We start from the raw sequence: 18,393 nt of genomic DNA, 5'->3' as shown, positions 1-18,393 counted from the left end.
ACGAAGCGGAGTCCAGCCCGGGGTCATCACATGTGGTTGCCGCAAGCCCGCCGGCCTCCGCTCATTCAAGGCCGCCGTCTGTGATGCTGCGCGTTTCGTTGTGAAAGCAAATGAAAAAGATACTTTCATTCGTCAAACTGCAAGTGGAAGATCAAGTCAAATGCATCTGACCTTCCCATTGCAGTGTTTCCCACAAATTGTAATGTTATGCTATCTGGACATGGTTACAGGTTTTATCTCACATTTTAAAGTTTTTAATTGGTAAACAGCCCTTGTGTGTAGAGCTGCTATGTCACCGATTAAGTTTCTTGTTTTTAATTCTAAAGAACGTGTTAAAGTTATATGGGTCAACAACATACCTGGAACAACAGCAGTGGTGAAAACGAATCCACGCCATTGATCATCCGATCTGAACCAAGGACTGAACCTAGTGTTTGGCACACAGGTTGTAATACAAGTTTCTTAATAGTTCGGTTTAAAATTAATTTTCTCACTTGTAAGAACTTTTCTCTTTAAGTCCTTATAGTCTGCAACGTCTATTTACATACAAAATGGTAAACAATTGTAAATAGAATCCTGTTATGAAAATGTCTCTCCCAGTCTCAGTCTGTCCCGGTCTCTCTCTCTCTCTCTTAATCCTGTCGTATTTAATTTGAGGTGAAGTAGATTTAAACCACACGTTAGAGAAAATCTCGGATTTAACAGTCACTCTGAATTGCGTCAGAGGCACAGCAACCAGTAGTATCACAGTGCAAGCATATAAATTCTCAGTTTGTTCAGTCAAAGAGACAAACTAGATCAGTTAGGAGGTACCGACACCTATTCTATGTGCGAACGCACAGATCAACAGGTGGGAAAATCCCCCCGCTGCGAACAGCGGAACCAAACAAACAAACAAAAACAATAATCCTCCTTTAGTTTTATGAATAATAGCACAAAAACAAACTACTTACCAATCCGTATGCTTTCAAAAGCACCAGAATACAATCTGTAAACAAATATCAACTCGTAATTCAGAATAATATAAACAACCACTTACCTAAATATATAGGGAAAAAAGGAAAAATTACCGCAATCCTCAGGGGCACCAGGCGCCTCCTGCACTATAGTGACGGATTGAATGGGTAATTTTCCAATATCAGCATATACGCGCGGATTCTCCGAACCGGTCTCAGAAGAGGCAGAAGGCAAAGAGGAAGTGCTTTGTTCACCCGGATGTTTTATAGTGAACCAACCACTCAGGGTCAGTCACCTGACTTTGTTTACATTAGGTCTCGGAAGGGTAGCAGAATGGCGTCATTCAAGGTAAGACCGTGGTGACGGTCTGAGTGAGGTCGAAATAGATCTGCATGACCAAGACTGAGGGGAAAATCTGGTAAATCTAGTATCTTATCAGATCAGGGTGGAAAGTAATTTGCGTTTTTGAGCTGTAGAGTTTGTTTTGAGTTGTCAGGTAGGCTACAAAACGCTCACAACACCTTTCTGTATTAAGTCATTGTAATTGTTACGACTTTACGTGCTGTTGTTTTTACAGGGTCTCGTGTTTAAACAGTAGGTAATGTTCGCAATTTGAAGATGAGATTAGGCTCGGTAAACCCCTGTAAACCGCTTGATACCGCATCAAGCCCGGCGGCTCAAACCGATATCCGCTGATGTATAATGAGGCGTCACGACTAATGATTGGCGCATTTTCACTTTGACCGAGTGTAAATAAATGCTCGACTGATGTCTGCTAGTATGCGTTTAATGACAGTCCCTGGCAAACAAGCACTGTATATAAATCATCTATACTTTGGGACGCAGCTCGTGAGTTTCTGTCGGTTGTAGGTGTAGAAAGAATTGGGATCCACAAAAAAATAAAGAAATAAAATTAAAATAAAAACACTCGTGAAAGACGAGTCATCTGTATTTTTTCAATATTTAGGAGTACACTAGCGAATACATGTTTAAAAATGATTTTACGAAAATATAGGCCTAGGCTATGTTTTAGAGCCGCCAAAGTTTGTATTATCTTAAAGGGATAGTTCCCCAAAATTAAAATTGTCATCGTGTACTCGCCCTCCTGTTGTTCCAAACCCTAATGAGTTTCTTCTGTTGAACAAACACATACAAAGATATTTTGAAGAACGTGGGTAACCAAACAGTTTATTTGGTAGCCATTGACTTCCATAGCATTTAAACTATGTAAGCCAATGGCTACCAGCAACTGTTTGGTTATCCAAAACATCTTATATTGTGTTAAGCAGAAGAAAGAAACTTTATTATTGTTGTATTTATTGTATTTTAGATCAAATAAATACAGTGAGCATAAGATACGTCTTTCAAAAGACATCAGAAAAATCCAAAAAGTTCAACCCCACCCCATCCATCCATCCCATCCCATATTAGCATCTTCCTTCAATTATCAGTTTACTTCTCGTCTTTACCCATGAACATGCTCACCTCTTTTTCCCCTCTGCCAGATGATGACTGAGATAGCAAAGGCACAGACTGATTCGGTGGTGTCCAGTGTGGAGTCCATGTTGGCGGATGCTGCCCGAATACAAATACAGTGCAAGGAGCGCAGCGCGGAGCTGGCTGCAGCCTCAGTGGAGCTGCACGAGGAGACCCAGAGCCTGAGGGAGCACTGTGAGTCCACACAGCTGGACATGGCCCGCCTCCGACGGATGCTAGACGAGCTACTGGATACAAAGCATGCCTACGAGGCCCGTGAGAGACAGACCCGAAAACTTAGCAAGCAGCTTTAAATAAAGAGTACCATTTTAATGGACATACAGATTAGAATCGTCAGAAAGTGAATGCATGAGAGAGAGAGTAGGCTACAATGTAAAAAGTTATTTATATAATTTCAAAGTATATAAATAAAGTTTCATTATGAGCAAACATGCAGTCCTCTAATGATTCTACAAGCTTTCCTTAGTGAATTTTTGCTTCTCAGGACATTTATTGATGGACTGGAGTTGTGTGGATTATTTGGAGGTTTTATCTTTTTTGACTTTTATTCTGATGGCACCCATTCACTGCAGGAGAACTACTGGTGAGCAAGTAATGTAATGCAAAATTGCTCCATATCTGTTCAGATGTGGAAACAAACTCATGTACATCTTGCCTGAAATTGTATGGAAAAGGGTGCCATTGTTTCTCTGGGCTTGTTTTTTTTTTTTTAATTATTATTCATATACTTATTTCATATAGCAGCCGAATTAAATCCCTGAGCATAAAATCCCATACACTTTAAATTAAAAATATAAAAGAATTCATCATGCACCTTTAATACATAGACATATTGTGAGACCATAAGCACTTGGTTGATTTAATTGCTTTGATATGTTCACATAGCCATAAACTCTGACATAGTGGGTTATACAACAAATTTAGTATTCATAAAAAAAACAGTGCATAATCCATAACCAGCAGATCTAAAACAATAGTAGTAAGTTAAATGAAAATGTACAAAAAGTTGCACGAAAAGAGGAGGAGAAATGTTTTGATGATGATGAAGTGGACACTGGACAAGGACACTGTGTTTCTGAGGACTTTAGTGCTGTGGGCTGCACCTCAGATTTGGCACTTCGCCTATGGAAAGCAGATACCATCACAGGCCAAATTATGGATTTATGTCCCTGTCATCCCAAACACACACACTCCTACCTCCCATGGCTGTGTGCAGGAAAAAGCCATTAAAAAATGACACATCTACTGGGCACAAGATTAATAGCCAAACACTCTCGGAAAGACACTCTCAAGCAGTTTTGCCCATGTTAAGGACGCCAAGGACTATGAGTAGGAGAAATGTGAAATTAGGGGGGAAAACACTTATGGGACATTCCTGGCCCACAAAATAGGCATAGGAGCACTGTCCAATGGGATTTACAGAGTAATTCATATAAACAGACTGCAGAGGGCGAAAATGTACATTGATATAGAGCAGGTTTTACTTAAGAAAGGTTAAAAGTTACACTACAGTGGTTAACTTGGTTTGACTCCAGGTCAATAAGGTTCAATTTAATGGTTGTTGTTATTATACAAAAGTCTTTAAATTGACTTATGTACTCATGAAGTGTTTTAGCTAGAGAGTCATTGTGTAGAAATATAAAGCCTTTTTTTTTTTTTTTTAGATTTGAGTATCAGCTCAAGTTTATTTTTTGATATTATTTTACCGCTTATAAAAACACTGACAATGCTGTCAGATTTGATCTCTTTACATAAAGCGGTGTCTCAATCAGTTCAGGTCACACCACCAATCTGGCAACCGCACACCATCACCTGCCAGGTCTGTGCTGCCAGCCACAGATCAGTAACCATGGCAACTAACCCTTGGCAATGCTAGTGAACAAAATCAAGACCGTATACTGGCGCTGCCAAAATCCTCTCGGCTCAGCTAGCCAACTGCTAGCCAGCAGTGCGATTGTCAATGTGAGTGTATGCATGTATGTGTGAGTGAGTGCGTTCAGGCGGCACATAGACTGCTTTAGTGTGGAGCGACATAGATTAGCTGTGTCTCTGTTCACTAAGACTGTCCTGGGTGGTTGAAGAAGGGCTCAGTTTCAGAAGGGGTCGCTGATGGGTCCTCTCCTACTGTCCGGATTTCTGACCCTTTGTTACGCTGGAGCAGGACCAGAACTGCTATGATCAACCAAAAGAAGAAATTCACCCATACTGCTGTCTGAGAGAGAGAAAAACAAAAGTTTCTTAAAGATGATGTCCAAAATAAATAAATAAACAAATAATAAAAAGTGATATTTGTAGGGCATTGTAACTGGAGACATGGCTATTTATTTTTATTTTTTTACAAATAAATAACCAATAATAAAAATCATTTCATGATAAGGTATTTTATCTAGCTTTTCTCTATATTTTATCCTACTGATCTTTTATTTTATAAGATATTTTGTTTTTTAAAATGTCATCTCTCAAATTTTACTTTTTTATTTTTTTAAAGAATGATTTCTGAAGTATGTAACACTACGGACTACAGTATTGGCTGCTAAAAAAAAACAAACTTTGATTTGCCATCATAGGAATAAATTACATTTTTAAGTATATTAAAATAGAAGAATAAACTAGAAGTATATTAAATTGTAACAATGCGTCACAATATAACTGTTTTTACTGTATTTCTAAATCAAATAAATGCAGCTTTTTGACCAGTAGTGTGTAATATATAATATTTTTAGCTATTGCCAAAGCAACAATTTTCATTTTTAATCAGTTAAATTTAATATACTAAGACAACTAAAACTGAAATAAAAATTAATAAAAAACTAGATATATTAAAAAGACATTTTACCAAAAAAAAAAAAAAACTAATAAAAATGACAAAACACAGAAAAAAATTCCTAACTTAAAAATAAACAGACAATACAAAAATAAAAACTAAGTAATTCAAAATACATATGAAAAGCGATTACAGTATCTATTGTGTTTGTGGTCAAAAGAGTTTGTAGCTACAGTACCTCTGCACTGTGAAGTCTGGAGTAGAACTGGCTCCCATTTATAGGGCTCATCCAAGGCTTATTTTGCCCTTCTTCACACCTGCAAATGCACAAAACAGTGTAGATACACTCATGAGTCCCACAAGTCATTTATAGTTATCATCATGTTCAATACTGTCTGCCTGCAATAATCAAAAGCTATTACAGAGGTCTCTCTTTCTCACACTTACCTGGTTATATTTTTCACTGTATGAAGCACTGAGTCACACAGTCTGTCTCGGCCGATTTTCAGGATGCATCCCGTCACCAAGAGGAAGAAGAGGAAGACTCCAGACAAGCCAAGAGTAATATTCATCCATAATTTCTCTCTGATATCAGACAACATTGCACAATGTTTGCATTACATTTTTGGAAAAAAAAATAGTGTTGCTATTATTACATTTTTTTTTATCTTAATGTTTTTAACTATTTTTATGAGTATTCCTAGTAACTTACAGATTAACAGTTTTAGTGCAACTCTGACAGTACAAGGACTGACTAATTTGAAATTAGTTTTTTTTTTACATTTAATAATGGTGCATTGAGGAGATGCTGATCATTTTGTTTATACCATGATGTATTAACAGCTTGTTATTAATATATATACACTACCATTTAACTGTAGTTAATGTTTTTGTGGTTAATATTTTTGCTCACCAATGCTGCATTTATTTGATTAACCTACAGTAAAAATAGAAATACTCTGTAATATTATTACATTATTACAATCTGTAATATTATTACAAAAAAGTTTTCTCGATTATATTTTGATTTCCTTCAGAAATCATTCTAATATGCTGATTTGGTGTTTAAAAAACATTTCTTATTAATATCAAATCTGAAAACATTTGTGCTGCTTAATATTTAACCATAACCATGATAATTTTTTAAAGGATTCTTTGATGACTAGAAAGTTCAGAAGTGAAATGATGTAATAGATTTCATTTCAAATCTTTTGTAACATTATTGAAGTCGTTCCCATCACTTTTGATCAATTTAATGCATCCTTACTTGAATAGAAGTGTAAACTTCTTTAAAAAAAAAAAACTCACTGACCCCAATGTCACATATCTAAATACTAACAACTTATTTTTATGAGTTCCACCTGCAATCCATTCATACTAGAGCACGGCATAACAGGAAACAGAAACGGAGGTACCTTCAGATAACCCCTGTTCTCATTCTTGAACCAAACTCACGAGCACGTGATTTACTGTATTCCTGGACATACCTTTTCACCTCTCCGTCAAAACAGGCGATGTAGATCCAGTAGAGAGTGAGTGAAAAGCAGAAGATGGCCACACACACAGAGATGGCTGACACAAAGTAACAAAGGGAGGGAGAACTGGATGAAAGCACAGCAATGGATGAGGAGTTCAGACGTACTGAACCATACAGCATGCACTTCCCATCAAAACTTCCCTGTTTAAGTGAAAAAAGAAAGAGAAAATTCTGGGTTACAAAAATGCATCTTGTTATGAGCAAAGTAAACACTTTTCATGAATAAGATATAACATAGAGCTAAAGGTCAAAAAAAAAAAATTTAAATGAGCGGTTTATTTATTTTTTATTCATTTTCTATGGGGTAATACATTTAAATTAAGTTACTCAATTTTTTACAACAATGGACTGAATATAAATCTAATCAATTGTCAAAATTATTATTTTTTTTTTTTGGATGCAGTTGGTTAATTGTTGGTTCAATGCCTCAAAATCAAAAAGAAGTGGAATATAGACATTTGATGCATTTCAAAGATACTTCAGATGTTTAATGTTATGTTAGATAATAGTTTATCAAACATATCTATTATCTAAAAAAAAATAGGATTTGTGCCTCTAAGCCTTTTTTTTTTTAACGTACACCAAAGTATACATTTTCAGTGAAATGTGCCTGTGCTATATAAAGACCATCATTCTTGGTGGACAATATCTTTACTGTTTTTACCACATCCTTCAATCTTCTCCTTATGCTAGCAGGATGAAACCTGACTGAGGCTCCTTCAAACATTTTTTTTACACTCTTTTTCTTCTCATCTGACTTTAATAAGCCAATTACTCTATGGAGCAGATTCTCAGATGGTCACGTGACAGAAAGAAGTGGAGAGAGTGACCGAAGTGGAATATTTATCAGTTACTTCTCCTATCACACTTTCAGTTTCTCTTCCGGGTTTTACTTTTAAAACGTATTAGTTATTCTACAGCTTGGATAAATACACTTGACCTTTTTTAAAAACATTTCTGGTCTTATTTTCTTCAGTCACATGACTATGACGATTTTAAGGGCAACTCGTGAGAGTACAAGCACAAAATACCTCCAGAGGGAAAGTTATGATTTTACATGTCGATATTGCTAGAGAAAACACCAAAACACATTCCATGCAAAGAACTGTGCTAAACAAAGCTGTAAACTGTAAACAATCGTTCAGCTAAAATGATCAAAGTTTGAAACTTGCATTTTGCATTTTGTTTCCGGGCGCAAAGCACCGTGTATCACCAAGGTAAAGTCTGTTATCGTATTCTGTATGAAATAACAAACAGCAGATACCTGTGAGATTGTAACAGAGGCGGCTGTGACGATCCCGCAGATAAAACAGCTACCATACAGCAGCAGCTCCAGCAGCAGAGGCCACGGAAGCGCCATAGCGTGTCTTTACCCAGCCGCCCAAAACGTATTATGGGTTAACGACGATCATGTGATCGCACAAAAGCTTCAACTGAACCACATTCCCTTGCATTTTTAAGTATAGCATCAAAATAGGTCACATTTATGATAATGACCATACCACCTTATTTTAGTAAATACATAAATGTTTTGTTTTAAATGTTTTACCTACTTCTAACTAGATTTTAGTGTATAACTAGATAAATTGATTATATCAAGACCTTATTACTTGTAACTGAACTATTTTAGTTTCTGTTAAGATCAGTCCACACTAAAAAAAGCCCTTACTTTTCCAATAATTTGGCAAAACAAATCTAGAACTGACCATCTGTACTGACTGCAGTAGCTCATTCCACTGTAGACTGGTGGTAGCTGTCAGGTTGTCTGGGCTATTAGCTTCAAGGGTTAGTTCACCCAAAAATGAAAATTCTGTCATTAATTACTCACCCTCGTGTTGTTCCAAACCCGTAAGACCTTCGTTCATCTTCGGAACACAATTTAAGATATTTTTGTTGAAATCTGAGGGCTCTCTGACCCTCCCATAGACAGCAAGGTAACTACCACGTTCAAGGTCCAGAAAAGTACCAAGATGATCGACAAAGTAGTCCGTGTGACATCAGTGGTTCAACTGTAAAGTTACGAAGCTACGAGAATACTTTTTTGCTTAAAGAAAACAAAAATAACTTTATTCCACATTTTCGTCTCTACAGCGCCATAAAAGTCGTCATGACGCGAGCGTGTGGCGATCCGGCGTAATGACGTCATCACACCGGATCTGGGTCAGCCACACGCCACACGCTCACGTCATGACGACTTTTATGGCGCTGTAGAGACGAAAATGTGGAATAAAGTCGTTATTTTTGTTTTCTTTTCGATTTCCGATCATCTTGGTACTTTACTGGACCTTGAACGTGGTAGTTACCTTGCTGTCTATGGGAGGGTCAGAGAGCCCTCAGATGTCAACAAAAATATCTTAAATTGTGTTCCGAAGATGAACGAAGGTCTTACGGGTTTGGAACAACAGGAGGGTGAGTAATTAATGACAGAATTTTCATTTTTACGTGAACTAACCCTTTCAGGGTAACTGTCACAATTTCATAATTTGAGAGCCAGGGTCTCCTTACTCTTCCACAGTAGAGCATATGACATTTTCATGTTTAGGGTACTCAGCCAGTATGTCATGTAAGACTGCATACACATTTGACAATAATAATTTATACTATAGCACTAAATCATAGCGTTGACTGACAGCAAGGAGGGTTTGACTTCTTTTATTACAGGATACCACAGGTTCACAGAAACTCAGCAACAGTAACAAGTAATATATAAAAAAAATCAAAAGCCAAACAGGCCTGCATTTTCAGATAAATTAATAAGCATTAATGTAACGGCGAATAAAATGATAATTTTTTTTTTTTACATATAATCAAAACATTTTTCAGTGCTAACTGGAACAATGCTGGACTAAAGTAGAATTATCAGTCAGATAATGTTTAAACAAGTAATACATTTGAGCATCATGATGATAATAATAAACCACTTATTCAGTATTTTCTTCTTGGTTCTTTGTCACTAATTGTTAACTGCTCTGTGCACACTCATGATATCAATCCGTGCACGATGTTTTTATGTGGCTGTGCATGTGTGTGTGTGTGTGATAAACTCTATTTAACCCATCCGGTAAGTGTCTGTGGGGCAGCCGGGCAGACGGAAGCTGTCAGGCACCGGGCTGTCTAATTTACAGATGATCTTGTAGATGGCCTTCTTCCAACACGGATCAGCATCCCGACCACTCTGTATGGCAGAGAAAAACTCCCTCAGGGCCACCTCAGATATTTCCACAAACCTCTCTGGAACCTGGAAAATAGGCATGATGTTTTTACACATAACTGAACGGTTACACGCACCACTCAAGCCTTTACACATGTGCACATGCACACACTGACCTGGTAATCATTGCTCTTATTGTAGTGCATGTTGAGAATGCGGTAAAGCTCAGTGTCTCTGCCCAGGTGGAGTGCTCTTTCCCTGGCAGATGCAAACCCCTCTCTGGCTGCCTGACGGGCAAAGCGCTCCATCTGGATATAGAAGAACTCCCGGAAGTTACTGAACCACTTAATCAGCTGGGAATTGACACAGCGATTGAACTGTGTAGAGAAAAACAGAAACACCAAGTTAAATCCGGCATAATATCAATCAAGATACCAATACAGCTTTATTATAATACACTACATGTAATTTCAATACAAATTCTATTGATATTCATTCATTATAAATGTAGTGACATTTTCTAACTGTTCTAATTGATTCAAACCGTTTCAAAAGGAAACCATGCCACACTGCTGTATACAGGTCAGTGTAAATTCATTCAATAAGTTATTAGCCCATATAATTTGTGCAGGTTATGCACACACGGCTATACTATTTTATGTTCAGGATATGAATGATGCCCACTTTGACATCAGGGAAATATGTCTTGAGTGTGCTGGAGCTGGGGTAGCGTGTGTAGAAGAACATGAGTTTGGCTTTCTTCAGGTGGCACGGAGAGAGCCCTTCCTGAGAGTGTAGATGGTTAAGGAATATTTGGTACAAATAAACAAACAAACAAATAAATACATGAAATATATACTACCGTTTAAAAGTTTGTGGTCAGTAAGTTTTTTATTATTAATAATAATTTTGAAGCAAGTCTCTCATGCTCACCAAGGCTATTAAATCAAAAATACTGGGAAAACTGTAATATTGTGAAATGTTATTGCAATTTAAAGTAACTGTTTTCTATTTTAATATATTTTAACATTTATTTTAAATAAAATGTTATTTATTGCTGTAATGACATGGCTGAATGTTCAGCAGAAATTACTCCAGTCTTCAGTGTCACATGATCACCATCATTCTAATATACTGATTTGCTGCTCAAGAAACATTTCTTAACATTATCAGTGTTGAAAACTGTTGTGCTGCTTAATATTTTTGTGGAAACTGTAATATGTTTTTCTTCAGGATTCCTTGATGAATAGAACGTTCAAAAGAACGGCATTTATTTGAAATATTGAATGACATTATAAATGTCTTCACTGTCAATTTAATACATCCTTGCTGAATAAAACTACTGATTTCTTTAAAAAAAAAAATCTTACTGACCCCAAACTTTTGCACAGTATTGTACATATATTTATATACGTGTATCTATTTTCATCATTTTTATAAAAGGATATTGACCCAGCAGCAAGATAGAGTGCTGCATCTCCTCCATCTACCACTCCTGCTCCGCCTCCTCTCATTCCCCCTTCCCTCGCTCTATCTGACGGAGAGGGTTCTAGCTGGCCCAGCAAAGAGATGGGTGGGAACGCAGAGTTGTGTGAACGGAAGTCCATGAAAGATTCAGACAGGCAGTCCTTATGAAGAGGCAAACTGGAGAGGGAGCGGGCAAAGAGATTCTGCATGGTGTAGTGAAGAAGGGGCAGGGGAACAGGGTTGTCTGGGGGATAGGAGGGCAGGAAGTGGTCTTTCCTCCTAGGGGGTAAAAGTGCCGGGAGAGGAGGCTGGGGTAGTGGAGTGAGGCTGGGATTTGCTTGAGGGAGGAGGAGGTCCTTGGGCACACTCTGAGCAATAGGGGCCCTTTTGTCTTGAGGACTCTTTGTGAGAAGTGGCAATGCTTCCACCTGCTCTGCCGGATGAGGTCTCGGCCTCTGGTCTGGGTTTAGATCCAACGTCATGCTGGTTTCTTGGGGAACACTGGCCATTGTGACAGCTGAGGGGTCGGTTTCGGCATAGAGACGGACAACTCTGTCGATAACTTGAGCCACAACATTTGCCAGCTCCTGTTTTAGAGCTTGAGCAAACTTCTGCCCTCCTTCTGCGCTCTCCCACTCACCTCTGACCAGGCTGCATCCCAGCCACACTTGATCACCATTTAACTCCAAATCCAGGTCCACAGAGGTCTCTGGAAATATCCCAGCATTCCCATTGGTTTCATTGGGTTTCTTAGACGAACAGCGCGGAGGAGAAAAACCACTGCCAGTGAGCGGATCATCGCTGTCGGAAAACATCTCCGCAACCTCATCGAGATTGATCAGCCCGTTCTCTTGTTCTTCCTCTCCTCCTTTCTCATCATCCGCCTGCCCTCCGTACACTTTCCACACCTTGCGCTGGAGTTCTAGAAGTTTCCCTCTGGTTTCCTCCAGCTGAAGCTTTAGTTCTTGCCGCTGTCGCTTCCTACCTTCCCTGCTTTCCCTCCTGTTCCCTTGTTCTGCTCCCCTCCTCTTGTCCATTCTAACCGAAGCAGTACTCTTCCTCCCCCTCTTGCCTTCTCTCCTCATTTCTTCTTCGCTTCTAGCTGCCGAGTCCATCCTGAGTCTCTTGACTCTAGCAAAATCCTGCCCCCAGTCTCCAGGCTCAGGAGCCGAACCTTGTCCCCGTTCTCCCGGACAGCGCTGCAATGATGGCATAGCCCCAACGGAAAACTCTCTTTTCCCAAACACGTCCTCCTCACTTACATCATCATCTACCAGAAGCCCAGGGAACAAGCCCTGACGCTGTCGGAAACTACCCCACCTTTGGGACATGCTGTTGGGGTGCATGAGAGGGGAGAAGAGCGGGTGGGAAGACAGGCTGCCGGGGGAAAATCTGTGGTTTGATGGGTTGGAATCTGGCAGGCTGCGATACAGTTCGAAGGGACACATCTGGGAGGGCTGCTGATGAAATCGATCCGAAGGGGAATCCATTACCCCCTTTTCTGTTCTAATCTGGTTTCCGGATCTTTAAAGAGAGCACAATTTGCTTTAAATTAATGCATAATGTCAGACAAAAAATGCAGCTATTTGGATCGGTTTAAAAATGGTTCATAATCCTCTCATTGTTATCGGCATCATCATCGCCTCTTTTTTTTCCTCTCTGCATGTGTGCGTTATCTATCCGCTGACAGCTCTACCCTGTGTTTGTTCATACTGTTGACTCTATTGCTCTCATCCTTCTTTTTCTCTCTCTCCCTCTCCCACACACATACTCAGCACAACACAAATATATGGATGGCGAGACAGTAAATATTTTAATGAGATTATCATAGTCCCAAAGCTCTAAATCTGAATTTTTACTTAATTCATACCTTGTAGTACTAAATAGTTTTGTTTATAGATTGATAGATAGATAGATAGATAGATAGAATAAAACCTCATTTATCCTAAGATCAGATTAATAGAAATTACTCTCCTAAATTGACGTTTATGCCTTTCCCTCATTGACACAAATGCCACAGATGTCAACAGATTACTTCTCGAATATGGAGCCGTTTAACTGCCATGAAAAAAGTAACAGATGGAAGGACAAATTATAGAAAATGATTTGCGTTAATTACTGACACACGAACCAACTCGCTGTAAATAATATCGCAGAGTTCACATCAAAGTTTTCTTCTCGTTATGAAGACGGATATCGCTCCTGCTCGAATAGCGGTGCAGAGCGCACGAGCGGACATTTGTAAACTCTGTGCGCGCGTGTCGCAGATTCATTGATAATCAACAGATAATGATGAGGCGCATTTGACAAGGACAAACAAATACGCAGATGTCCCAAAAGGTAAAAAAGGAATTAAAAAAAGATCTAAAAACTTACAAAATAGTCAGTCAGGAAGCATCCCCCGGTCGGTCGCTTTCCTGTCGTGTTATATGTCGGTCTTGTCGAGGTGTCCGCTGGTCACCGGCAGCATCAGCGTTAAAAGCGCCACCGAGTTTCCTGTTATTGCTGTCGCTCCTGTCTCGCGCTGTCCATCTCTCATCCTCACGCACTCTATCGCGTGGTGATCAGCCAGTAGGCGTCTAGGCGTGAGGGAGGGATGTCCACTGCTCCGTTGCGCGCGCACACACACACACACACAGGTTTGTTTTTATGGTTTATGGGGACTCTCCATAGGCGTAATGGTTTTTATACTGTACAAACCGTATTTTCTATTGCCCTACACCAACCCTACCCCTAAACCTACCCCTCACAGGAAACTTTCTGCATTTTTAGATTTTCAAAAAAAACTCATTCTGAATTATTTATACGCCTTTTGAATTATGGGGACACTGAAAATGTCCGCATAAATCACCTTCTCGTTGTAATACCTATGTCATACCCATGTTATTATACAAATTTGTGTCCTCATAAACCACATAAACATGCACACACAAACAGTTCACTGTTCCTCTCTCGCTTTCACTCTCACACTCTCCACGTGGGGCAACTGCTTGGTTATGAGCGTCCACCAATCAAAAACGACCTGATTTACTACAATAATCTGATGTACATATAAGGTAAATTTACCATGGTGACCTTTTTTTCCTGCCAAAATTACTAAAGTTATTGCTAATATTTTTAATTAATTATTGATTAGTAATATATCTCATTCAAGCAATGTAAGAAGCTTTCTGTTTCATCTGAAGTCATAAATCCAATTGGAATTGTTATCATGATTGAAATTGATACTAAATAGAGAGAATTTTCTTAGAGCAGAAGACACAATCTATATCTTTTCCGACACATATAGCTCACCACGCTCATGTTCACACTAGGATAAAATGCCCCTCTATTAAACACGACTGCTTCAAAGTTTGGGGTCAGTAGGATAATATTTTATTTCTTGAAAGAAATTAATACTTTTATTCAGCAAGGACACACTGAAGTGAAAGATTTTGCTACAAAACATTCTATTTCAAATAAATGCTATTCTTTTGAATGTTCTATTCATCAAAGAAATCTGATCCCAGTTTCCCTAAAAAATTGAGCAGCACAACTGTTTTCAACATTGATAATAATAATAAATGTTTCTTGAGCAGCAAATCAGCATATTAGAATGATTTCTGAATACATTTCTGTGTCATGTGACACTGAAGATTGGAGTAATGATGCTGAAAATTCAGCTTTGCATCACAAGAATAAATTATCTTTCAAAAACTATTAAAATAGGAATCAGTTCTTTTGATATTCTTTCACAATATTAATGTTTTCAATATTCAATAACACAATATTAATGCAACTTTGGTGCACATAAGAGACTTCTTTCAAAAACATTAATAAATCTTGTTACCAGGCCAAACTTTTTATCGGTAGTGTATATCACAAGAAACGTAAAGAAAATCTTTCATAATTTGAATCCTCTTATAGTTAATTAAAATAAGATATTATTACAATAGTAGGTTTCTGATAAACATCATGCAAAATTCCATAGGATTCTAAAAAAAAAAAAAAATCCTGTAAGAATTTGTTTATCTTGTATAGGGACATATTTGGTGGATGATTCTTTTTTGTTTTCACTGGAATGCTTTAGGAGAGGTTCTAAATAATAATAGAATTCTAATAGGAATTGTCCACACATTCTTTTTTTTATGTCTTTTTTTCCCCGCATTTTCTTTTTACTGACAATTATGACTAATAAGAGCTAGATTATAATAACACTGAATTTAGTATGTTGGAAATCTATGATTACAATTTTTGTCAGGAAGCCTGAACAAACTTCTGACTTAGAATTGATTGTTTTGAGAAAGGATGAATATCTACCAGCGTGCATAAAAACATGTTAGTAGATAATTGGCTGATACATAATATACACAATATTTCAGAACTAAAGGGTCTGTTTTTTGTTGTTCTAACTTACCTTTTTTTGATTACGTATTCCCCCAAATGTGCCCTATGAGACTGTATGCCATGGCCAGAATGAAAAAGCAGCAACAGAGCTCTTCATAATCAGAGACTCCTCCACCCATCAATGTGTGAAAGCTGATTATCGGTCCCTCCACTCCTCTTCATAGCACCCCTTCTCTCTCTCTTTCATTGTTTCCATCACTCCCTCTCTCCCCCACTTCACTGAAATACCCCTCAACCAACCAAACTGTTCACAATAACCCTGTTGTTATGGAAACAAGAAATGTGACACAAAGCCTTATTAATAAAAGGTGCTTGCGACTATAGAGCGATCCAAGTAAACAAATGTAATTGAAATGAAGTTTTAAAAACATAAATATTGGATAAATACAGTACAGACAGGACATTAACACATCCTGCATACTTTGACAAGTGGCATTAATGCTAACGGATTCCTGTCTGTTTCATTTCTGACTCATATTTATTTCTCTGTAAAAACTGTGCAACGCAGGTGTTAAATGCCTTGCTAAATTCCTTATCCGTTAATACAGTCCATTTGCACTGTAAACAATGGAAACACACCTTTTGTAAGGTCAGGCCGAAAGGCTTTTGAACTACATTAGCAACTCACACTGAATCCTTTGAACCGAAGCCAAATGACTGACAGCAAACAATATTAAAATGCATGAGCAATTCTAACAAAGAGCTATGAAATACACCAAAGGGACGCAGCCATTTGCGAGCAGTGTTTTAAAAATGCCACACGAATGTCGATCCTTTCAAATGGTGGGAGACATATCAAAATGTCTCATTTGAATGAGTCACGATCAAACATATTGCATTATGAGTCGGTAATATGCACGGAATGAAAATGTGGTATCCAGCGGGGAGAGAGAGAAAGAGAAAGCAGGAGTGGAGATAGACATTTGAGGGGGTCGATGGACAGGCAAAGTGTTTGCCCATTGGCTGCCTCTGAGGGAAAGTGTGTATGAGAGAAAAGAGCACTCACACATTCAGCCTTGGGCAAGGTGACTGAGGAGAGACAGTGAGTGACAACTGCAGTTGAACTAGAGGATATTTAATCTGAAGGGACAGAACAATGAACCGAGTGCTCAGGAATTAGTACCACATAGACGTAAAAACACCAAGGAAGACAAATCCACACATGCAGGATGTGAGAGTGTTTATAGTATATTAAAAAAGAGGATATATTCTATAGATGCATACATCAGCCAGGCTGATAAATGGATATTATCAGACAATAACTGCGCAGAATGACCTTGAAATGGTCATTTTACTATAGTGCCAGTATGGAAATATCTTTAGCGACCTTTAAAACAAGGTTTTGCTTGTTAAAATTAATTAATTCATTTGGCATAATAATTTCAGTTTTTCTACTGCAATATTTCACATTTGATTCAATGTGTTCCTTGCCATTTCTTTATTTTTTGTAAAAATTTATTATCAGTTTCTGAGAGAAAAGTGTTTCGAAGCCATTTTCAGTGTACTGTAACAAAAAAAAAACTATTTTTACCAGCATTTATAGGTTCAAATATCTATATTATATTTGTTTGAGATTTTTTTTTATGTTTTTTGTGATTGTGCTGCTTAATATTTTTTTGGAAACAGTTTTTTCCTTTGATGAATAGAAAGTTGTTAATGAATAGAAATATAATCTTTTGTAACATATTAAAGGGGTCATATGATGTTGCTAAAAAAGAACATTATTTTGTGTATTTGGTGTAATGAAATGTGTTTATGCGGTTTAAGGTTCAAAAAACACATTATTTTCCACATACTGTACATTATTGTTTCTCTATGCCCCGCCTTTCTGAAACGCACTGATTTTTACAAAGCTCATCGGTCTGAAAAGCGAGGTGTGCTCTGATTGGCCAGCTATCCAGTGCGTTGTGATTGGCCGAATACCTCAAGCGTGTGACGGAAATGTAACGCCCCTACCATACTTTGATGCTGTGTCCCGGCCGGAGCGATGAGACAAAACCATTAAAACCCATTATAAACGAGGCATTTGTTGCATCCAGTGGGGACATAATTACGGATTATAATGACTTATACTGTCTTTTTACGCGTTGCGTTGCATCGCGCCGCGTAAACATAAAACCATGTCTGCAGTTGTGATTGGAGAAATGACAAACAACAAGTGCTACTCTACACTGCTCAAAACTCGCATTTGAATCATCAGTGGCAAATCCTTTAAATATGAAAGCCTACTTACAGGCTGTGAGTCAGCATTATTTGTCAGAACACCGGCATTGTAGGCTACTTTCCCAGGAAACGATCCTCGTCCTGCGTAAAATGCATTGCTCATATCTGAATATTTGGGTTGAACTGTTCTGGAACAGTGTCGTAAATACAACTTAACCACTGATATCTAGTTGTCTCCTCTTTTGGAAGGCAAAACAAAGTAGTTTCGCTTTCATAGTGAAACACACAGCGTCTCCATGACATGGCGGCGGCGGCAACAATACTAGAGCTAGAATCAAAGTTATGCCTTCTTTCTTTGCGTGAACATTTGGGCGGTGTTATGCAAATCTTCCCAGACATGTGGGGGCGTGTTTAAACAAGGCCTTTTAGGAGGGCGTGGACGAGTCTTAACTTATAAAGAACATCTCTTTG

At 38.2% G+C, this 18,393-nt stretch overlaps 2 protein-coding genes across 2 annotated transcripts; both read right to left on the bottom strand.

Annotated features, from left to right (window-relative positions):
- Positions 1 to 4,257: 4,257 nt before the first annotated feature.
- Positions 4,258 to 8,137, bottom strand: LOC107675496 (transmembrane protein 179B-like). The gene is made up of 5 exons (XM_016469860.1): positions 8,020 to 8,137; positions 6,706 to 6,896; positions 5,666 to 5,803; positions 5,457 to 5,535; positions 4,258 to 4,666 (listed from the first exon to the last, which is right to left on the bottom strand). Exons 1-5 carry the CDS (start codon positions 8,113 to 8,115, stop codon positions 4,511 to 4,513), a joined length of 660 nt encoding a protein of 219 aa, XP_016325346.1. The 5' UTR covers positions 8,116 to 8,137; the 3' UTR covers positions 4,258 to 4,510.
- A 1,262-nt stretch (positions 8,138 to 9,399) lies between these two features.
- prox3 (prospero homeobox 3) lies at positions 9,400 to 14,006 on the bottom strand. The gene is made up of 5 exons (XM_016469855.1): positions 13,750 to 14,006; positions 11,355 to 12,897; positions 10,591 to 10,698; positions 10,083 to 10,283; positions 9,400 to 9,993 (listed from the first exon to the last, which is right to left on the bottom strand). Exons 2-5 carry the CDS (start codon positions 12,861 to 12,863, stop codon positions 9,805 to 9,807), a joined length of 2,007 nt encoding a protein of 668 aa, XP_016325341.1. The 5' UTR covers positions 12,864 to 12,897; positions 13,750 to 14,006; the 3' UTR covers positions 9,400 to 9,804.
- Between the last annotated feature and the right edge of the window lie 4,387 nt (positions 14,007 to 18,393).

Source organism: Sinocyclocheilus anshuiensis, unplaced genomic scaffold (genome assembly GCF_001515605.1).
Source record: "Sinocyclocheilus anshuiensis isolate Anshui unplaced genomic scaffold, SAMN03320099.WGS_v1.1 scaffold1968, whole genome shotgun sequence".
Lineage (NCBI taxonomy): Eukaryota > Metazoa > Chordata > Actinopteri > Cypriniformes > Cyprinidae > Sinocyclocheilus > Sinocyclocheilus anshuiensis.
This window is presented reverse-complemented; position numbering and strand designations above follow the sequence as displayed.